A 24087-nucleotide genomic window follows, 5' to 3' on the forward strand; every position below is an offset into this window, starting at 1 on the left:
AGAATTCTTATAAGAAGTAGGAAATTTAGAGGTGGAAAGAGATAAATTAACTAATTTGAGAATGATTGGATAAAATATTGATAAAAATTCTTTAAGTAAATTAGAAGGAAGTAGATCTAGAAAACAGGTTGTAGACGACATAAAATTAATAATTTTAGTTAATTCTAAAAGATTTATAGGAGTAAATACAGAAAAAGATTCAGTAGTAAGTTTAGTAAAGTTATGAGAAGAAAAATTAGAACTAGATGTTCATAAAGAAGTAATTTTATTTACAAAAAAGTCATGAAACTATTGAGCAGAAAAAGATGAATGAGAGGATTTTTTATGTAAAGTTTAGATAGAACAGACCACCTATTTTTAGATGTTGAAGCAGATGTTATAAAATTTCTAAGAAAAGTAGAGTGTTTAGAGAATAGTAGATATTTATAATTAATCAATTCAGATTTATAGATAGAACAAAGAGAGTTAGATGGATTTAACCTATAGGATTTCTCCAGTCTTCTAACACTTTTCTTGGCTACTACACAAGCATAATCAAACCAAGGAGCCTTACGAGAATAGAGCCTATAAGTAAAAGATTTAAGAGGAATAAGCTTATCAAGAATAAAAGTAATGTAGATATTAAAAGCATAGACAAAATCATCAACATCAGAAAATAAGGTAGTATCAAAAATAGTTTCAGTAAGAGATTGAAAAAAAAAACGTAGAACGTAATTTTGTGTGGCGTAGATACTGTATTGTACGTACAGACAGACTGTGGCACAAAATGTTTAGCCCATGGATATATATTAAGCGATAATTTCAGATCAGACGATTAATCAATGACGCTGAAGAAGACAACGACGATGCTTAATCCATAGAACAAAAAACAATTTTTGTAATAAATTAATTTTCATGCCATATCCATTATATCCATAGTTTTGCCGCAACTAAGTAGATAAGGAGATACTTCTATACATGCAGGCTGTGTATAAGAAAAATTTCTACTTGAAAATAACTTAAAGATAACCCTAACCACAGCATTACGATCACATACCGTGATTTCCACGTTTGTTGCTTTGCTTGTACTTAATGCACTCGTAGTTTTCCATACAATACAGCTCTGCTGGCTGCCGTGCTGATGCGTGCATCTGAGCCTCGTGCCATCACCCACCATGTTCCAGTTCAGGTTCGAAGAAGATGAAGGAGATGACAGAGAGGTGAAGTGCGAGAAAAAAAAAGATGAAGATGATGGTGAGGAAATTATTTCACGCAAGAAGTTCAAAAAAGGTTTCTACTCGTTGTTCGTTCGTCGTTAATAAATTAATAAATACTAGTTAAGTAAATATTGTGGCAAACATTAAGTTTCATGCCCAACGCAGTTAATTATGCATGACCATGATGCTTAGCTGTAAAAAAGTTAATTTTATGTTTAAAAGATAGAAAAAACTTTTAGGGTTAAAGTTAGGTTATTATTTTAACTTTTAAACATTAAATAAACTTTTACACCTCTATCTATACTAGCCAGTGTCAAAAAAGTGAAAAAAGTTTTAAGGCTTAAAAAAAATCCACTCCGCCTTATTCACCTATAAAATTCACCCACCTTATTATTATCACTAGTAAATAGAAAATACTTTAAAAAACGCTTAAAGTGAGTCAATATAATTGTAATTGTTTTTCTAAGTAAATTTACTACTGTATTTTCATGTTTTAATTAGTGAGATGTTTTAGAACATACTGAAAAAAAATTTCAACTTTTGGATCATATTTTCACCATTTCATCATTAATGAAAAGAAAATATTTTAAAAAACACTTTAAATTTAAATCAGTCAATGTAAGTGTTTTTCTTAGTAAATTTATTATTATTATTATTAGAAATAGCTCGGGCATAGCCCATTGCCAACCAAATAAAAATCAAAAAATCAAAAGTAACAAAAATAAACCCTTAAAAATTAAAAACTGATTAAGATAAAAATCAAATTGTCATTATAAAATTAAATGAGTTAACTTCATTAGATGTTTAACAAAGTCATTACAGTGGCAATCAAACAGGAAATTGAATCAACAACAAAATCTGTCTAGTTAATACAATCACAAATATAATAAAAAACCAAAATTGAAGACGAACCGAAACAAAGGGATTTTTAACAGAGAATATAAAAAATTGAGTCAACGAAAATTTAAATTTAAAAATATAGGAAAATAAACAAAAGACACAATATTATTGAGATTATCAGAAATTATCAGAAATTAGCCCTCCAATCAAACATGACATCTCCAAAAAAATTGTCTATTGCCGATTTAAAACCACATAGATAGGATGAATTTACAGCAGCTGAGGGCAATTTGTTCCAATCATCAACTGATCTGTTAGAAAAGAAATACTTCCTACTGTCTTTGTGGCAAGCACCTGTAGTTAACTTCAGATTGTGACCTCGAGTTCGATCATAACAAGAGAACATTACCCTTGGACTGATATCCTCCATAATTTCCCCATGGATTATTCTATACAGCAATATGAGATCAGCTCTACGATGCCTGTAGGCAAGAGAGGGCAAATTAAGTTTCTTTAATCTATTTTCATATGGAAGTTCCTTGCAAGAATTCACTGTTCTCGTAGCTCTTCTCTGAACCTTTTCAATTTCATCTATCAAACCAATTCTATAAGGATGCCATGCTTGTATGCCGTACTCTAGGTGCGAACGAACCAATGACTTAAACAAGGTTACAAATGCTGCCTTGGAAAGGTGTTTGAAATTTCTGGCAATAATTCCAAGCATACTATTTGCTTTATGAACTACCTTTAGCACATGATTTTTAAACTTCAACTTGTTGTCAATAATAACCCCCAGATCAGATACTTCCTCAACCTCAGGTAACTGAAACGTCAAACCATCATCATCTAGTATAGTAAATGGCGGGCTTGGTTTATTCGATCCTATTCTTAGGAGCTGACATTTGTTTGAATTCAACTTCAACCTCCAAGTTTTAAACCAATTCATCATGTTCACAAAATCTTTCAAAAAATTTATTTTATCTTCCTCACACTTTATTACTTTAAATAATTTTGCGTCATCAGCGAAAAGGAACATACTATCACAAATAGAAGAAACATCATTAATATAGATGAGAAATAGCAGAAGACTTAGAACACCACCCTGAGGGACTCCACTCAAGACAGGTCTTGGTTTCGATAAAGTGTTGTTTAACTTGACTTGAAACATCCTGCCCTGAAAATATTTATCAATCCACTTTGCTATCTTATGATTCACACCATACTGTTCAAGCTTGAACAACAAACGACTATGGGATACTTTATCGAACGCCTTCTCGAGGTCCAAGTATGCCACACAAACCTCGTAACCATGATCTACTCCTTCAGTCACCACGTCCAAAAATTTCAAAAGATTCAAAACCGTTGAACGACCTGGGATGAAGCCAAATTGATTACTTGAAAACAAATTATTTTTCAGAAAATAATCCATAATGTGATCTTTTATTAATGACTCCAGAATCTTACAGCAAATTGATGTAAGTGCAATTGGACGATAATTCTGAACTAAATCTTTGCGTCCTTTTTTGTGCAAGGGAACAACGTGACTAATTCTCCAATCATCAAATACCACACTTTCATCCAATGAACGTTGAAAAATTCTGCTCAAACCTTTAGAAACAAAATCTTTCATTTCCCATAAAATTCTGGGATGAATTTCATCCGGCCCCGCTGATTTGCTTGTCACTAGTTGTTTCAATTTAGAAAGAATCATATTTTCATCAATAGATAAATCGTCCATAGTCGGATAGGAATTTCCAATTATAGCACAAAATTGGCTCTCAAAATTTGAATCCAATTCATAAACGGAAGAGAAAAACTTGCAAACGCTTCAACTTTTTCATCATCACAGGTAACGACCCTCCCATCAATTGACAGAGTACCAATAGCCTCATGACGCCTAGTGATTTTTTTTTACGTGATTCCAAAACAATTTGGGATTTCTGTTGAAATTTCTTGCAATAGATTCCTGATATTGATTTTTCAAGACACTGGCGAGTCTCTTTATCTCATTTCTGATTGAACGATATTTGTCCATTTTGTCTTCACCGTATCTGTAAATTGATCTCCAAATCAAATGCTTTTGTTTAATAAGAGATTTTAGTTTTTCATTTATTTTAAAATTGCAATATATTCTTCTTTTCATCGGAACAAACTTTTGAGAACAAGTGACTAATTGGTCCCTGAAAAATTTCCAATTATCCTCTGCACCACCACACCAAGAAGAAGGAACCTGCAAGGAGACCCCCAGTACATTTCTAAAATTTATATAATCACCCATATCAAAACAATACTTTTTATCACATTCCATGGCTGAACAACAAAAACCAGTCACCTTGAATTCCAAAATTGAGTGATCACTGTTACCTAGAGGTGGGTAATGTATGATGTTATTTATAAATTCCTGGGATGAAATCACCAGATCCAGGATATTTGATGTCTGACCATCTCTAAATCTCGTTAGATGATTGATGTGTTGTATTAAAAATTTATCTTTAAGAAGATCCAAAAATCTGTTTTCAACCCTCTCATCATTACCTTCAAAACTGGACGTGTCCCAGTTAATGTCAGGAAAATTAAAGTCCCCAAACAATAGGGTTTCACCAGGTAATGCCAGCACATCATTTATCAACTTCAGCAAAAGATCATTATTTCCAACATTAGAGTTTGGACTTCTATAAACAAAGAGAATATTTAAAACTCTATTAGAAACACATAGTTTAACTATTATGTATTCTTTGAATGATGAATTTAAATTTATTTCAGTTAATAGTAATGATCTCTTACAAAACAACATTAAACCTCTTCTGTGTTGTTCAGCAAAACCAGAAGAAATGATTGAGTAATCATCCAGACAGAACTCTGATAAAACTCTACATTGATTGAAATTTTTAGGATTAACTTCACTCAAAGCAATTAGATCAGGTGCAACATCCAAACTTTGTAGAAAAATTTTTAGATCAAAAAATTTGTTTGTTATTGAGTCAACATTAGTCATAATGACACTTAAATTATTACTATTATTGCAACTTGAATTTTTTACTTTAGTAAATTTTGCTTCTTGAAAGCAATAACATAAAAATCTCCTGGCACGCCCTTCAGTCTGCCACCTTGATACATCATCTTTTTCACCAATTTCTTTTTTTCTCTCTTCCAAAATCTTACTGTTACTTATTTTATCTTCCCTTGAAAGGTCATGGTTGATGATGACTTTATTAAAATTCAAGGATTTTTTCAGCTTGGTGCAGTTGTTTAGGATGAGATTTTTAACAGTATAATTAGAAAACTGAACTAGAACGGGTCTTGATTTTTCTTCATCAGACTTTCTCCCCAATCTTGAAATTTCAACTACCTCTGTCCCCAAGTCCGTGCCTGAGATCTCTTTTAGTAGCTTGTTAACTGACTCTTTAATATTTTCCTTTTTAAACATGTTGTACAGAATGATATTATTTTTCCTCTTTTCTCTTTCATTAATAACATCCATCTTAGTTGATGTGGCCTGAATTAACTCCTTCATCATTTTCACATCAGATGAGAGCAAATTAACCCCACCCCTCACAACATCAGAATATTTCATCAACGTTTGTTCATTTTGCACAACAGTAGCTTTAGTTAACTTTTCATAGTACTCAAGCTGTTTTATAGAAGCCTGAGAAGAGTCTTCAATATTTTTTGCTAACAATTTCCATTCTTCACTTTGAGCTTTTACAGCCTCTTCAAGAAAATTCATCCTTGATATCATAGACTGAGTTGAGGTTTTAATTTCTGCACTTAGTACCTTGGAACGGAACTTTCACAAAGCAAATTCTCCTTAAGAATTTGGGCCAGTATTTCTCTATTGCAGCTAAGGCAATCTTCACACAACTTTAAACCGAGGTCGCTTTCAGTTGTCCTCATCTCCAAAGAGGTGTCTTTCGGCTTCTTTTTAGTACCCATTTAATTATTAAATGTTTAAATAAATTTTTATTTAAAAACACTAGTTAAGAAATAAATAATTTAGAATAAATGATTTTTTGAATTTCAAGAGTGATATTATCAGAAACGTAAACCAAAGAAAGTATGTACTATGTAATAAATTATATTTTTATATATTAAATAATTGAAACTAACTGGAAAAATTATGTGATTTATTGACATTATTTAGTATTTATTTTCTGTATTAAACCATTAAAGTCATTGCTCATTGCTAAAAGCTCATTGCTAAAAGCACTTATTTTCTAAAAAATGCACCACCTTAAAAAAATTTAAAAAGAGTAATTTTAAAAAATTAATAACATTTTTTGGGGTTGGATGAAAAAATCCGACTTAGGCCCTTCAAAAATATTTGATTTTGATTCCGGGCTAAAATCTCTGATTAGATTGACTCTGGCTATCTATAGCATCATGAATAATTATTTGCGTTGGCCGTGCATGAAACTTAATGCTTGCAATAAATTTAAATTAATTTTTTGTCGCTATCAAAACAGAATAGTAATAGTAGTTATTAAAAAATACAAATACTGAAACACGTCAATCAATCTAATGTCAAATCAAACAATAAATTGCAAGCATCTAAGAGTTTTCAAAAACTTAGTATTCAATCCGGTTCTTAACCTTGTTAATTATTAATTATTATGCTGCAATCAGAAATTTCATTTTCAGATGATAATGGAAATAAGGAATATTCATCCTCCCCAAATGATTCGGACTTGCTACCTTTTAAAGAAATTATGTGTGATTTTGATTTGTTGGTATAACATTTGTTATTTATTTTATCAATTAATCATTAATTTTTTTTGATAACATGTTCTTAAAGATTAAATTAAAAAATCATTGGCCTGTTATTTAAAGTTGGATTAATTGTTTATGTCTGTTTGAAACTCACATATTTAATTTTAATACTTCAATGAAATTTAAAATGGCCATTGTAAACTATAAAGGATAGAGTTGAAACAACGGAGTACCAAATAACCGACAACTATGCAATCAAATGTCTTGATCCTAACAGTTTAGAAAAATCTTTAACACTTAATGATGATAATAATTTGTCTGAAAATATTGTCCAAGCTATTAACTACAAGTCAGATCTTTTGCCAAATAAATATGAAGGTACTCTACGTTTCATTTTTTAATGATTTCAGATTTTAAGTTAATTAATAAATCAATTTACTATTCAATTATAATTTAACTAATTAACTATAACTCTGGGAGGTTTAATTAGTTAATCAATTATAATTATAGAAGGCTTAATTATTTAATCAATCAATCATAATTAAAGGAAGCTTAATTAATTAATTAATTAAAATTATAGGAGGCTTCAAAGTGTGGGAATGCACGATTGATCTGTTGCAGTATTTCATCAAAAATGAAATTTCATTCACAGGCAAATCAGTGTTGGATGTGAGCAACAAACAACATTTAGTTATCATTTAGTCAATTGTGTTATCATTTTGTAAGCATTCTGTTATCATTTTGTAACCACTTCTTTTTACATTGTCTCAAAAAATTTTTTCAAAGTTATTATAATTTAAATTAAAAGCTTGGTTGTGGTGCTGGCTTTCTTGGAGTTTATGCTCTGCTGAATGGTGCTACAGACGTTCATTTCCAGGATTATGTAAGCTTTTTTGCCAGATATATATGCTCAATTTTTGCTGTAAAATGTAACCTATATCAAAAAACAAAAAATTTGTCTCGTATACATTTTTTATCAACATAAATTATCTTAAATGTTTGCTTGCATTTTATTTCAAATGTTTTTTATAGAATGAAGAAGTCTTGAAAAGGTTGACAATTCCAAACATTGCCATCAATTTGCCAAAGAGCTGTTTGAAATCCGATGTATTGAACAAGAAGAAAAGTAACGATGAAGCAAACGCAGCCCATGGTGTTAGGTGTTTTGCAGGTAGTTGGAGCAGGATGGCTGAGAAAGTTACCACTCAGTAATTATTTATTTTTTCAAATTTTAAAATAATCAAAATTTATCAACATTTATCAATTCGTAGTTTTATCAATTTAGTTATTTTATTTTATAATGAATTGATTCAATAAGTATATCTTAAATGAATTTATTATATACAAATTTGAATTAATTGAATTTAATCTTAAATTATGGTATTGTGATGTATTGATTTATATTAGAAGGTGTTTGTTACAAAGTAAGGTGAATTTCAGTTATCAACAATAATAATAACATGAATGATGTTGTGTAATGATGGTAAACACTCATTTTAAGGTACGACGTGATCGTGTCGTCAGAGACAATCTACTGTAAAAAATACTACGAAAGTTTGCACCGAATTTTGAAAGATTTCTTAAAACCTGAAGGAATGTGGTTAGAGATCTTTTCAAATTTTTTAGCAATTTTCATTATAGCAATTCTCTTTTACCCAATTTATGCCGTTAAATTATTAATAAAATTTGATTAAATTTTGAAAAAATCTCAATTGATATTGAATTTGATTTTATCATGAGTTCTAAAACTTGCCTTGCAGTCTACTAGCTGCGAAGACCTACTATTTTGGAGTTGGAGGTGGAGTGAGAGAGTTTGAACGTTTTGTTGGAAGCATGGATGTCCTTAAGTTCAAGACGTTTCCAGTTTTCAATGAAGGTGCAAAGTTTATTTTGTGGCACAGCATCACTTTTATTCACAGATGTTTATTATTTTTTTGAAATTATTATTATATGAAGCTAAAGTTTAAATGTTTGTTTTGAAATTGTAATAAAAAATATTTATCATGACGATATTATTTATTATAAACTTTTTATCTTAAGCCTTTAGTCTCTAACACAACTCTTTAACTTATTAATTCTTTAAATATTTTTACCATTAGGTGTTCAGAGAGAAATTATGGTAATGAAGTTCAAGAAATGATCAGAAAAAAGTGACATTTTACAAAAATAAACAAACTTTTAATGACTGATCTTTTGATATTTTTTTATAAAAAAGTTTATTTTTAGTCCTTTTTTAGTGTGATGCAATAGCGATTTATTTCAGTTTTTAATCGAATTATTAGGTTTATAAAATTAACTAAATCTCGACACATCAAAATACCTGGTCTGCATAAAATAATAATAAGATATCCACTCAACCTGGTCCGCATATAATAATAATAATAATGATATGTACTCTAATCCACCTGCCTTTGTGCCTCAACTTAAAAGTTTTATAGTTGAGAAATATTAAAGATATTTGATTTTAATTTATAAATAATAACGAAAAATTGCCTTTTTATGGAAATAATCGTTCTGTTAATGCGTAACGGGCAGACGACTAATAATATTAAAGATAAGTGAGTTTTATAGAGACACGTTTTCTGTTCTAGGTCTAAATTGTACAGTTAAACTAGAATGAAAAAGCTTATTTGTATGATCTGTCATAAATGCTAGGACATTTTGTCGGAAAAAATAAAACAAAAATGGATAACGACTTGTAATAGCTGATTGGCAGCAGCAGTATTAGCAGTAGTAGTGGCAACAGTTGTAGTAGCAGTACAATTATTAGATGCATGTGTCATGAGTGTTGTGGTATAAGAGTTGTATGTACTAAAATTCCGAATTTCTTGTTCTATCTTCTTGTAATTCATAAGCAAATTTACTGATATAATTCATATATATATATATATAATTCCGTCATATAAAGTATTTATATATATGTATATGCAGTATCTACATTTTAAAATCTTCATCTTTAATTAGAGTTCTGTCACAGAGAAAGAGCGCGTAATAATTTTCTAATATTTAACCAATCACGTCAATTAAACTGGTGAATTTTTCATGTCACTTACTTATTTTTGTGAAATGTCGTTCTTAAATTTTCATACATCGCATAGTTAAGTCAGCAATGAGACAGTATTGATTTTCAAACTCATAAAACAAATGTAAGTTCAGATATAGCATAGAAGCACTGATCAATCGGACACATCGTAAGGACGACAATCGTTGGAGCAATCCTGTCCTCCTATGGCCTTTGACGATCGTCATAAGGAGACCTGTAGTTAATGAGCCAGGGATCTCCATAGTTAACTTTTGTTTTATGCTTCCTAACTGCGAAGACCTGTTTGAGGTGCAGTTTCGAACGTTTGAGAAAGTAGGTAGCCCCCTACCATTGAAGTTTTTCTCAGGAGTTAATTAAAAATATTATAGATCCGAAAAAACTTGAATCAAATTTGGAATTAATTCATTAAATAAATTATTTTTTGAATTATAGATTTTATTCCTTTTTCAAACGGGTGTAACTCTATACTGAAAATTTTTATGTACATTGCTTGGATCGTTGCTGTCGCTAATAAACAGACTGGAGTCTTCTACACGTTGTTCGTCCTCAAATCTTTTGTTGCTCACATTGGTAATGGCGAGGATGTATTTGTTGAAACAATTTTTGTTGACACATTTGCTCATTCAAGTATTGCAAATTGGTGATGTAGGCTTCAAACAGTTGTAATTTCGTCGTTGAAAACTTATCCGAGTAACATGAAACTGGTGAATAAAGTTTTGAAGACAGTTATGTTGATATCGCGTGTGTTTAATAATCCTTGGTCATCAATTTTTTTAGGAGAATAGTAAAAAGTATTTTTTGGTAAAAAATGTTGTTGACACAAATTTTTTAGGCGAAAACTTTTTACATAAAAACCATTTTGACAAAAAACTTACATCTTGCTCAAGAAATGGTGATTGCAAGCCGTTCAAACTTGAATTCTTGTCTGGCAGTTTAAAAACATCAGCTGACGTTTATAGATTTAAATGAAACTTATTTGGTGACAAAATCTTCAAACTCGAGGTAACTTGTTTTCCATTAGAGAAATACAATTTTTCATCTATATTTTTTGTTTGCGGTTAATTGAAAAATTTGAAAAATATAAACAAAACGTTTTTTTATTTTCATTCGCTAGAACCAGCTTCATATTAAAATAATTTGTAATAAGTCCAAAAGTTTTAAAATTATAAATAATTTTTTATACAAAATTTTTATTCTGTTTTTAATTATTTAACAATGAAACATATTATAAAAAAAAAATTTTTTTTTTAGATAAAAATTTTCCACCTCAGATTAAATTCCGTTAGTTCTTCATAATGAATTATCAAGGCGTTTGTGTTATCGCTTCTCGGCCTTTTGGCTAAGATCAAAGTGTAGTATCTGTTCTTATCAGCTTAATATCTGATACGCCCTCCATCGGGGGGCATCGATATTAAACTACTGTTTGGAAGCAGGAGACTGTCTCGAGCTTGCTCAGACTTCTCCGCGGGTTGGCCCGGTATTGCAGTACAACCGGGATCGGCCCACCCTCTTAAAGGGGATTTATATAAAATGTAAAAAAACTTGTAAATATACATATATAAATATAGATATATTTATGGATATATATGCAAGTATAAATGTACCGTGTATCAAGGAAATGAATGTGGTTACCAGACAAGCAGAGCGTTTTTTTAACGTTGCCTACCATCGCACGTAGTTACATTGTTCATTGACTGCTTAGCTATAATAAGTTAAATTAACATCACATGATTCTTCATATCGAGCCACGTCACAAATAACCGTTGTTTACTGTAAGGTAAATTATTTTTATACATTTGCAGGATTATATGACGAGAGATAATTCGTCTTTTACAAAATACATTAGAAAGGGAAAATATTATTATTAATGATCTCCTGTTTTTACGTTGATATGATACAAATGTAATTTTTCCCCCGAAGAATGCCATGAGGATGCCTGTCTAGCACGACGATCTCAAATCAACTCAGTTATACGTACACCAGAAAAAAGATGTTAAATATTTATAAATATTATTCAAATGTCTTAAATCTTCTTCTACTTCTACTACTTCTCCATCACTAACTAAGTTCTGAGCAGATCTCAAGACCCTGCGGAAATAGCGTTTTATAAGGTAATTGATTGATTGACAAATAAATCAATTAAAAAATCATTAAAATTAATAAAATTTAAAAAAAACGAATAAATATTTATTAATAAACTATAAAATCATAAAAATTGTAAAATTTGGCGAGTGTTCGTGGAAACTAAAGAATGAGACCAAACTCTAAAGCGCACTAAAAACGTGCACAGGTGCGTTCGAGAGCCTTTATTGGCATTCTAAGTGCGATATTTTATAAATTGTGATCAATCCAAAGTTCAATACGAAGCCAGGGTGTAAGTTCACTTTTAGATTTTGTTGTTTTTTCGCTTTGAATGGTCTGCTGGGTAGAAACGAGCGAGGAGATTCGCTTGCCACTTGAGTTATTATGTCCATCATTAAATTTTATTTTGTCATTTAATGTGCTTTTAAGTTCCTTTTCTTAAGCTAGGTAGGTATTCGTGTATAATATTTGATATCTATATGACCTGTATTTTTAACTCAACGTTAACCATGGAATAAAAAACAGCCACACACGCACAAGGCAACAATAACAATACATTACATAACTGATAACTATAACTGTATAGCAATATATATATATATATATATATATATATATATATATATATATATATATATATACAAAGCACATAATAATAAAATAACATTTTAAAAAGTTAAATTATATATATATATATATATACAAAGCACATAATAATAAAATAACATTTTAAAAAGTTAAATTAAATAGTCATTATCCATTCAGTCAATTGTTTTTTATTATTGTCTCCATCCATAGTGGTTGTAATTATTAATTTAATTTAATTAATTAATTATATCTGATATCATAATTATTTCCGTTGGCTTGTGTTTCAGTTTACTATAATATTAGTTTCATTCAAGTCATTTCTTAATTTTTATTCTCAATTTGTTCTTGACAGAGCCCTTGTTTTATTTATCCTCCTGATTAAATTAAAGGTTACATTAATAATAATCATTAATTTTTAATATTAATAATTAATTAATTAATTACAAACAACTTCATTTATTTTTTAATTTAATTTAAAAAATTGCAGTTAAAGTTACAGTTTTTGTAGTTTTTTATTACTTTTTTATTTTTTAATTAATTTTTTTTTCTTACAGTTTTTGACTTTTTTTTAATTAAAATTGAGTTGATTCATTTAATCAATAATTTATTGATGGATTCATTAATCATTAATAAATCAGTGAATCAATGAATCAATTAATAAATGATGATTAAAAAATTAAATTAGTAAATAAATATCCTAGTTGCTGACAAAACTAGAAAATGTCATGTCATGTCATGTTATGGTTGTTTTTTTAGATTATATATTAAATTATAATACTTTATTTTATATTATTATAATAGTCAAATAATTTTTTAATGTTGAAAATATCATTGTCAGTTTTCAATTCTATAGAGAGGTAGTATAATAACTGAGTGAGTAAACAGTTAATTAATTAATTAATTGGTTAAGTAATTGATAATTTTATTCATCTTTTGATCTGCATTTTATTTTCCTAATTAGCTTAATTTTCAATGAAGAGTACTAAGTTAGATTAATTTAAGATTATCTTACAATTTCTTAAAGTTAAAATTGAAATTTATTTCCAGTTTTTAATATTTTTAATTCATGTTTTAAACTTTGAAATTTTTTTCATTGAAGATTTTTCAATCATGTCAACAATGCCAACAAAAAATCGAATTCTGTCTATTCAACAACTGTCCAAATTGAAAGATCACAAATATTTTTCCACTGGAAATACCTTGTTGGACCCATACATGCAAATATTTTGGAGGTGGTTGGTTGAACAGATTCCATTGACATGGGCTCCAAATGCGCTGACTCTGGCTGGATTGACTGGAAACATACTTTCCACTGTCTTCCTCATGCTCTACTGTCCCGATGGCCATGGATATGTTAGTATTTTCCTATTTCGATCAGGGATATGTTAGTACTTTCCTTTTTAGATGAAAAATTATCTACCATGTTTATGAACTTTCCTCACTGATTGACGACAGGCTCCCCCATATTGTTATTTGTTGTGCGCATTCCTTCTTTTCATCTATCAATCCCTGGATGCCATTGACGGCAAACAGGCGAGGAGGACGAACAGCAGCACTCCTCTCGGTGAGCTCTTCGATCATGGCTGTGATGCTCTGTCAATCGGTTAGTTGAAATCAAACTGTTATTTGCATTTATTTTTTTTCATGATTCTTTTTATATTTATATAAATTTGAAGGTTGCCAGTGTTTATTTATCTACATTATTCAAACAAATTTCTGAGATATGTTTTGGTGCTTTAATTATCCTATTTTCATTTTGATGGTCATGCTTTTGTTTTTCAGAAAGTTTTCCTTGTACAATTTTTTGAACACAGTTGATTGCGTAGATATTAATAATAGTTATTGACGATCCGCCAGTTGTGATCATACTCGGTGTGGCCATATCTTCGCAGATCGGCAGCCATCCAGTCATCTTTTCACTGGTCTTCTTCATAACAACCTCCCTCTTCTACATGGCTCAATGGAAGACCCTGGTCACTGGAGTCATGCAGTTCTCACTGTTAGATTGATTGCTTTCCTGCCTGCCATCTTTGTCCTATTTTTCTTACAATATTCGTCATCATTGATTTTTGCTTGTTAATTCAGTTTTTCACGTTTTGTTTCTATTATTGTGCTATAAATTGTCATCTTATTCAACTGTTTCATAATGCTTTTGAGGTATAACTGAAAAATTGTAAAAAAAACACCTGAACTAATTTAAATTTTCAAAAAAATAATAATTGCTAACTTTATTTTGAGACAGGAAATTTAAGAAAATTTGTAATTTAAGGAAAAGTTTCAAACTGTATTTTACAGATGACACTTGGCACAATGTAGTAGTTCCCATTTTTTAATTAAACTGCGTCAGTTACTACATGGATCCAATCAAAATATGCTGCTACATAGTGAGCATAAATATTGCTACCACTTTGCCCTATACAACAAGATAAATAAATCCTAATTAAAACTTTGATCATCGCAAAAATGATCCTTATTAGTTAAGTTAAGCCATCGACATTATTTTAAAGTTTTTAACACGTGAAAAGATATTTTTCATTCATTAATTTGTCAATGCTGAACAATAAAAAATTAACAAATGCAGTAGAAACATGTTTGCAATTGTTAGTAATTGCATATTTTAATAAACTTATTGCAAAAAAATTTTATTTGTTTATATATTTTACATATAAATTAACTAAATTTAAATTTATAAATATAAAATAAATCTATACAAATTTATTATATGTTGGCATATATAAATTTCTGTTTCTACATTTGTATGTTATGAAGAGTTGATCAAATGAAATTCAGAATGCCAATAGTTGCAAAGATTCCAAAAACTCTCTTATCGATAAGAACTCATTGTTGTATTCATGCATACAAAACTGTAAGCCATAATTTTAATCATCTGTCAAGAATCTAAAAATTCATAATCTAACTAAATCCTCATCTCATCTGTGCCTCGATGTCCACGATCGTCACGACAGATTGGATGTGACGGAAGGACAAGTTGCCATCATTGCACTCTACCTGGTCAACACATTCTTCGGACATTCATATTGGAATGCTAACGTGAGTGCGATTTCATTTACCACTCTGTGGCAGGAATTAATATTGCTGATATATTTTTTTGAAATTTGCACTCAACATATTTGGTAACATTTAAAAGGTGTAACCAATTATCACTATATAATAAAAGATGTAACCAATTATCACTATATAATGAAAGATGTAACCAATTATCACTATATAATGAAAGATGTAACCGATTATCACTATATAATAAAACTTGTTGTTGACTTTTCAATCATCGTTCAAAATATAGTTGCAGTTTCGTGCACACGTTTTTATGTATCCCATTTGAATGTCTTTTTGACGTTGACGGTTTCATTTTTTTGTTCAATTAAATCTCTCGACCACTCTGCCTCATTCTTCAAGGTTGCAAAACCGAAACTTTTTGCTGCAATTGTTTTATCATGATTCTTATTTATAAAAGATGGCGTTTTGGCATTTTCATTGTCAGTATCTGAAAATCGTCACTACTTTTGTGCTTTCCAATCGCATTCTGTAGTGTTCAAGTGTCCTTGCTTTGCCTTGTCTCAAGTAAAATTAAATTTCTTCAAAAAGTTTCATGAACTGCTTTTGAGTGTGATTAAGCGATTAATAAATTAGTTATTTTAAATTTAATGCTCAAGTTTTCTCAAAAAGTGTTCGCCAGTTCCATTTCAATTAGAAAAACGGCAAAACGTAAATTTAAGGAGAAATAAATCGTTTATTAATTTTTAAATATTAGTGTAACTTATAAGTCCAATTGTAATAAATTAAAATAAATTTATTTTGTTATCTTTTGGAATATTAGTCGCCACTACCTTTCATAAAGACATTTAACAAATGCGTGAATTGATTTATTTTGTCGACAAATTTAGTAAGAGTGGAATGTTGAATGCAGGTCATTGTCGAGGGTCTGACTCCCAAGTTGATTCTCTGGATTGTGGGCATTTTGTTTGGCCTCTCAGTTTTCGTCAAGTTCATGACTGTCATTGTTCAAGAAATAAAAAGGAAGGCCTCTGACCACGGAGGGATAGTTCAGGATGGCAACGCCTCAACCCGTGCATCAAAAACTTCATCAGCACCGTCATCAGCAGCGGCAGCATCATCAGGACATTGCCATCAAGTTAGTTTTATATATAATGTTCTATGGGATGTAACTGGTAGGCTGCTTATTTGCTTTCTTTTTCATTTTTGCAATGAGTAAAAATAATTTGCTCCTAAACTAGATAGGTAAAGAAACAAATGAGGCAATTTTTAACTCATCAAATAAATGATTGTTGGAATGGTTTGGTTTTACTTTTAATTGATGTTATTACATAAGCTTTGAACATTTTGTGCCTAAAATTAAAATAGCTAGGAATTGAATAATATGAAATGTAAAATAAATAACGACTATGGAGACAGTAAGGATTTAGTGAGTGACGGGTCTGCTGAGTTTCATGTGTGTTCCAGTTGATGCTGTGAGGTTGTGTTCTGGTCCTTCTTGCAGTTTTGTTGCTGTCTAAAGTTTATCCTTTCGGTTTTGAAATGATAAACAAACATTTAATATGTAGAAACGTTGGTGAAGATGATAAGAAGTTGAAATTGTTGAAGGTACTTGTAGAAGATAAGGATTATTATTTATAGATTTTTACGCTTGTGTTATCAAAGTGGTAAAAGTTATGTTCTTCTTGCTTGCAATTAATGTCTTGAATTTAAGTTTTTAAATTGAATAATTATATTGCATCATCATCGTAATGACATTTTGCAATACTTCTCCCGCCTGCCTCCATTCAAGTTTTAATTTGTCATGTTAGATTATTATCTTAGAATTTCACGAATGTATGTTTGCATATTTGTTGGATGTATTTCTAGATCGTTTTATTTTGTAGATCACGAAGAACGTGTACCCTGCCATTCCTTTGTTGATCCTCATCACATTCGGGGTGGTCTGTTGCATCTTTTCGAAGTCACGTGTCATGCAGAACAACCTCGTCCTCTACCACTTCATGTTTGGAGTTGTCATCACCAAGTTGTGCTGCAGAGTTCTGGTTAGTCTTAACTTGGGCTGATTATGTTAGGTTAACTTGAGCTAGTGATTAAGTTTAGACGAGTAGACAAATAAATCAATGTGGTGAATAATATTATTTGATGATGATGGGAATAATAATAACGGTAATGGTAATAGTAATAAAAAATGTTTTGAACTGACGAAGATCTATTGAATGTGGCTAGTACACTAGAGGGACAGTCTTCGAGCAACAAAACAAATGTAAACACTGAGTAATGTCTTCTTAGTACTCCACTCCTGTCTAAACATTGTTTTTTTTACACCATTTAAATGTTTGCAGATCAAAATGATAATGCTTTCTGAAATTATATTACAATATTCTTCAAATAAGTTTCATCAAAGTAAGCTAAAATATGGAATTTTTTTTAAACCAAATAGTTTGCAAAAAAATATGAGCGATAACTACACCAAGCAATCATTAAAACTTTAAAACGCGTACATCTTGTTTTGACAATTAAAGGTGAGTCACATGACGAAATCAGAGATGTGCTTGGTGGATTCCATATTCATCAGTCCATGTCTGCTCTTCCTCGTGCAAATGTGCCAGGTGGCCAGCGAGGATCTCATGCTCTGGATTGCTTTTGTGAGTTTTCAGATTTACGTTGTGAAGCGTTGAACGTGATTTAAATTGTAAGTGACGTAAGTTGAAAGCTGAAGATGTGGATATGTGGTTTTTGTAGTGGTGTAGATGGTGGAGGTGTGGATTTGTATGTGAGGTAGATGGTGGAGATGGTGGAAACGTTGACTCAAATTATTTGTTACTGTTCCAGTGGTGAGACTGCATATAAAAATGATGTTTCTTACTTATAACACCTGAAAATAACATCCTCTCTTACAGATTTATGCATGGATGAATTTGCTGGTCTATGTCCATCAAGTCTGCTCGGACATTTGTGACTACCTCAACATTTACTGCTTCTCCATCACGCACCACAACAGCAACGATGTCCAACCTAGCAAAAAGTCATAGCATGCTCTGCCATCTCGTGCTAAATTTTTATTGTCTTCTTTTTGACACCGTTTGTTTGGTGATCATTTTTTAGAATTGTTTTTCTTATCTATTCATTTGTTATCATTTTGTTGACTCTGAACCTATTTTTTCAAAAAATGTTCTCCGTAATTTCATTTCAGAGCATGTTGTCAGTTGCAAGTTGGCTTCACTATGTTCCCTTGTTTAGCCAGCTTGTTTCTGTATGTGGATATAGTTTTTTGATGTGTGGATGCTGGTATTAATGTGTTGTTTTCAATTTAGTCCCACAAGACGTGTGTGTGAGTGCTGTAGGTGCATTGGGCAAATATCCTTCCACTGTTTTAAACACCGTTAACTGTCAAACGAGTTAGCTTGTGTTCAAAAATATTCCTACCGTGATGTTGTAGTTCTTTTGAGTGCTTCAATATTTTTGTGTGGCGTTTGCACGTGTGCACGTGTCTACTTGTGCGTCATTAATTTCAAGCTGGAATGAATTGCTTCAGATTTTGTTATTGCTCGCTGAACCTTGTTTTGCATTATTTTATGATGGACCCTTGTTATATGTGTACCAACATTACGTGTGATGGAAACAAGGTTTTAGTTTTATTCTTTTTAATTGTTATCCAGTAGCGCTACTGCCATCATAGGCTTCAAAGGGCGTCGTTTAAGTCAGGCAGTGGGGCATGCGCGCATTCCTGCCTGCATGTCGTCCAACCAACTTCTTGAATGTTTCGGTAGAAATGCTTCTTTTTTTTAATTTATATGTTGTTGTTTCGTGATGAGCATCAAACGAAGGTGATTATTCGATCAGAGCAGGTTAAGTTAGCTATGGATTCCCATCTGTTAGAACTACAGTAGGTACTTTCCGGTACCCGAGTTAATATTGATTATGCGTTAATTTTTTTATTATCTCTTGTAAATATTTCATTCTAAATATTTCTAAGTTTACTTTAAGATACAATTAAGTTCATAAAACGCCAAACTGTTTATTGAAACGTTTGAGCCACGTTATTTTACATTAATCAATCGCACATTATGTATTTTGTTTAATTGGTTATTTTTTTCAACAGGAATTAAAGTGTGTTTATTTTCATTTTGTTAGAAGTTGTTTCAGTATTTATGTTTCTCTTCTATGTATTATACATATGTATGCACAGTGTACATGAATGGCCTGTTTTTGTGTGTGTGCATGTGTAAAATCATATGTAATGTTTAATATTCATATGTTATGTATGGCCTTTTTCATTTGTTATTCATATATCGGTACGTTTATTGATGACATTTAGTAAATTTTATACATCGGATTAAAATTCTCAGAGAACTGTCATAATTTATTACCACGATCGAATTTAAGTAAATTAAAGCTAACATCACCTCCCCGAATATTTTGCAACATTTTACGTCATCTTGTCCTCTTGACTCTATGATGTTTGGATGGGAACATGGATTTAACACGTTAGCCCTTTTTAGGTAATTTTAACCGAACTTGTCCAAGAACATTTTTGTTGAGTTTCAGTCAATGATAGATGAGAATCCAGATATTTTCATCCGCCTCTGTCTACCTAAACACTTATATAAATTATATAGCATTATTATTTCTTGGTTGAAGACATTTAAAATAAACTGAACGATGAAAGCAACGATCGTCTGTGGTTATCTTTCATTTTATCACATTCGAATAAATTTATTTTCAACTGTTGGATGTTATGGGAGTTCACTGCGTTAACTATTTCAGCTTATGTTTTTCATTTGAAACGGCTTTTATCCCGATTTATAATTTATTTTTGCATAGTTATTGTTTTAATATTTACAAATGTCTAAGTGAGGCTGAGCATTGAAAGGTTCTTCCATTCGCACACATGAACGTCAAACTTTGCTAATGTTCAAACGATTTTATAATAATATTTGTAAGTATGTGTGTGTGTGTGTGCGTGTGTGTATGTATGTGTGTGTTTGTGGGTTCAGTTGTACATGCACATGAGTTTTCTCGTGCACATGCTTGTATGTTGCATGATATGAGAATATTTTTTTCAACAAGTTTCATTTTGTTGTACCAGTTATTCACAATTGTTTCATCATACATTCTCTTGGATGTCCTTGTTACAATTTAAGTTTATTTATTTGAATTGCGGGATGCATTTTGGTCAGTTTAAATATTTGATTCATCCTTATTTCTTCTTGCAAGTAGGTATGTCAATATATTATAAGCACATCAAGTCATGTTACTTCAAATGGTTAAAACTAATCATTTTGATAACATTTTCCGGTTTATATATGTTTTTTGGTTTGTTTATTTCAAAAGCGGTGTTTGTTTGTTCAGTTCTAAGTTGGATACACATTTCAATATAAAAAATTGTAAATAGTTGCAAGCGAATATAATGATATTCAGTTGCGGATAAATAGTCTAATATGGCGCTTTAAAATCACCGCCCTTCTTGATTGATTGAAAAATTATGGCACTTGCTTACGTTCACCATATATTTAGAGATGATGATATATTTGCACTGATGATAAGATTGCTGTCAACTGTTCAATCACTAAACTGTTGAACTTCCTGTCTTACGTTACCACGTTGTTCACCTATTTATTATCTTTTTTATACTTTTAAGCTTAAAACGTTTACGGATAGAGTTGTATTATTATTATACTTGCCATTTAAAGATGACAGCATGGACGTAGCAAAGATGGCAAGGAGAATAATTACTTCTGCGGAACATTTTAATACTTTTTTGTGACGTCATTGCAATAATTGAAGATGTATTATTGAAATTATTTTTCAACTTTTGGATTAAACAAGCGATAGACATCATGTTGACAATAACGCGATATATTCAATTATCACCAAGCAAAATTTTTAAAATAAATATTTATGTCCTAAAATTTTTGTGATTTATAGTTCAAACCTTGGATGAAGAGTTTCCTACATCTTACACGTGATTCAGCCAAACGTGCTTCGTAGATAAGTACCGCCATTGAAGTACTAACTCTCGTTCTGTTCACCTACCCCACCGATGCGTAATATTTAAAATTTTCTAGCAGTAAGCAAATATAAACGTAAGTACAAGTATGAATTGATGTGAATTTAAATTGCCTTAGGAAGAATTTTTACGTCGCATTCGGTTGGAGTCGGAAATGAAATTCCAACGACAGATGTTTGGACGCTGCTGTTCTAAACCCACCATTTGTTCGACAAGTGGCGAGCCATTTCTTGAGTTGCCGTATTAGTTTCGTGGTATATTGGCTCGAACGTTAAAAGATTCCCGACCATCTGAATCTTATGTAGGATGCGTCGTGTATCTTTATGATCATTTGTAGCTGCATATTGCCTTAAATGGGAAATGGAAACCATCGTAAGTGGCTACTCCATCCCACTCAAAGAAGGCGGCCTAGGCCGTTAACAGCTCAGTGCAGGTTTCGACAGTAAAGGTCACTTTGGCTGATGATGGTTTTAATTCATAAATCTTATTACGTCGGATGAACGGCACTGAAATTGAATGTTTTCACTATCATCGTTTAAGATTTTAAGCTTAGGAAATGTTCCCACTTGGGGCGATAAATGTTTAAAACTTTACCTTACGGTTTTTACAAAAACTTTCTCAGGTTGTCAAATGACTATTTTTTCAAAGTTTCATTGTTAAATAGTTATTTTACACACGATAAATTACTCAAAATATTTGTCATTGAAATATTTGAACAGATACGCCAATTGTAATTCTACACTAATTGTAGGGTACGTTGGTAACGCAGTCTAACCTGGCTACAAGTTTGTTAAAGTTCAAAAATTGTTGTGGAAAATTTTAAAAGTACATACATTTTTATAACCGTTTAATATTGTTTGATGGACGTTGAGAAAGGGAAGTATGATGAGATGATGAAGAGACGTTTCGTAAAGAAACAACATCGTGTTTTATGGATTGCCTTGATGCACTTGCATCATCATCCGCCCCCTCGACACAACAGTCGGTGCCTGCCTTGATGCACTCACGTGGCTCTATTCATTCTTTTCTGTTACTGAAGAAGAAGGAGTGCGATGATGCAGATGCACGTGACGATTCCACCCCGAGCCACAGATTGATGACGTCATTTGATGCGTTAACACGACACGACTCGCTCATTCGTCTGTAACTTTTGCATGAATTTCTCATAAATTGGTGAAATCGATTATTATAAATTTGAACATTAGAGAATAAATGATTTGAACGTGGCTGGCTTTCAGAATGCTGGCCAACCCTTATTATTTCATTAATATTAAATAAGAATCTGCAAATAGCTTTTAGAAAATTTTGATGAATCAGTTTTTTGGGCAGGTAGTAGAATAAAAATGCAAATGTTCTATTGTTATTTATAAATTATCCATCTAATTAATCTTTTTAATTTTTAGTACAGAATTGAAGTGCAGACGTTGATGCACCAATCAGTTTCACGTAGGCAAGCCAACATCTACACGTAAGTACCTACTATCACACATCATAAGTTCAAACAAACATAAGAGACACAAACAAACAAGTACCGACCAAGCTTTGAAAGTACAATTAGAATTAGTACGCGTACCGGCTCAGGCATAAATATCTTTGGAGGGTGTCTGCACTGCACAGTTTGCGCAACCTACCAAAGACATTTAAATGCAGGCAACATCGTCAATCCCACAAGAAGCTGGACATTTTTACAACTCTGCAAATTCTATTTTATATCCAGATTCACTTTTACGACATCTCGTTGCTAAAGCAACAGGAGGGGGCATGGTGGTAGTGTTCTTGTCGGTCGGTGCTGCGAAGGTGAGATGATTTACGAGGTCATGTCGGACTTGCGTGCGTGCGTGCGTGTGTGAGCGTGCATGTGTGCGTGTGTGCGTGCATGTATGTGTGCGTGCGTGTGTGTGTCTTTGTTTGAGTAGGTATGTTTGCAGGGTACGTGTCTGTGTCTACTTAGGTACCTGTAATTGTATCCTTACGTGTGTGTGTGTCGTCGTGTGCTTTTGTGTGCGTTCTTGCACGTGTGTGGTTGCTCGTGTGTGGTTGCTGTGAATTGGTTTGTGAGCATGTGAAGGTGAATAAAATAATAATAATGCTTAGTTAATAATATAGTCCTAGTGCTGTCGTTGTCGACCTTTTTTGTTGCTGTTGTTGTTGTATGCTGTGATATGTTGCTGTTGTTGTTGTATGCTGTTGTACGTTGTTGTTCGTTGTTGCATGCTGTTATATACTGTTGCACGTTGTTTTTATGCTGTTGTTCGTGGTATGTTGTTGTATATGCTGTTGCATGTTGTTTTATGCTGTTGCATGTTGTTTCATGGTGTTGTATATGCTGTTGCATGTTGTTGCACGTTGTTGCATGTTGTTGCACGTTGTTGTATGATGTTGTTGCATGCTGTATGATGTTGGTGCACGTTGTTGTATGATGTTGTTGCATGCTGTATGATGTTGGTGCACGTTGTTGTATGATTTTGTTGCATGCCGTGCAGACTGAATGCTTGCTTACCTCTCAAAGTGGAGTTGATGCGGGGAGATTCATGCATCATGCGCTGCTGTCCGATTGAATTGGATGCAGCACAACTCCATGTCGGTCGAGGTGGTCGCGGTGG

At 31.7% G+C, this 24087-nt stretch overlaps 3 protein-coding genes across 3 annotated transcripts; 2 read left to right on the forward strand and 1 right to left on the reverse strand.

The window, feature by feature from the left end:
• Window positions 1–4364: 4364 nt before the first annotated feature.
• HELRODRAFT_182519 (hypothetical protein) lies at window positions 4365–5969 on the reverse strand (the record flags this gene model as incomplete). Its single annotated transcript, XM_009032764.1, has 3 exons — window positions 4365–4400; window positions 4453–5728; window positions 5812–5969. The coding sequence occupies 3 exons, from the start codon at window positions 5967–5969 to the stop codon at window positions 4365–4367; spliced, it is 1470 nt and encodes a 489-aa protein (XP_009031012.1).
• A 1097-nt stretch (window positions 5970–7066) lies between these two features.
• HELRODRAFT_90686 (hypothetical protein) lies at window positions 7067–8681 on the forward strand (the record flags this gene model as incomplete). Its single annotated transcript, XM_009032727.1, has 7 exons — window positions 7067–7121; window positions 7324–7412; window positions 7552–7626; window positions 7776–7836; window positions 7882–7951; window positions 8245–8343; window positions 8504–8681. Coding segments are annotated over 7 exons (627 nt in total), but the record flags the coding sequence as incomplete, so codon positions are not given.
• Window positions 8682–12207: 3526 nt separating this feature from the next.
• On the forward strand, window positions 12208–18506 carry HELRODRAFT_116477 (hypothetical protein; the record flags this gene model as incomplete). Its single annotated transcript, XM_009032765.1, has 10 exons — window positions 12208–12315; window positions 12809–12838; window positions 13550–13809; window positions 13912–14059; window positions 14314–14455; window positions 15423–15507; window positions 16385–16519; window positions 17367–17516; window positions 17997–18119; window positions 18375–18506. The coding sequence occupies exons 3-10, from the start codon at window positions 13567–13569 to the stop codon at window positions 18504–18506; spliced, it is 1158 nt and encodes a 385-aa protein (XP_009031013.1). The 5' UTR covers window positions 12208–12315; window positions 12809–12838; window positions 13550–13566.
• Between the last annotated feature and the right edge of the window lie 5581 nt (window positions 18507–24087).

The sequence above is a fragment of the Helobdella robusta genome, assembly GCF_000326865.2.
Source record: "Helobdella robusta unplaced genomic scaffold HELROscaffold_87, whole genome shotgun sequence".
Lineage (NCBI taxonomy): Eukaryota > Metazoa > Annelida > Clitellata > Rhynchobdellida > Glossiphoniidae > Helobdella > Helobdella robusta.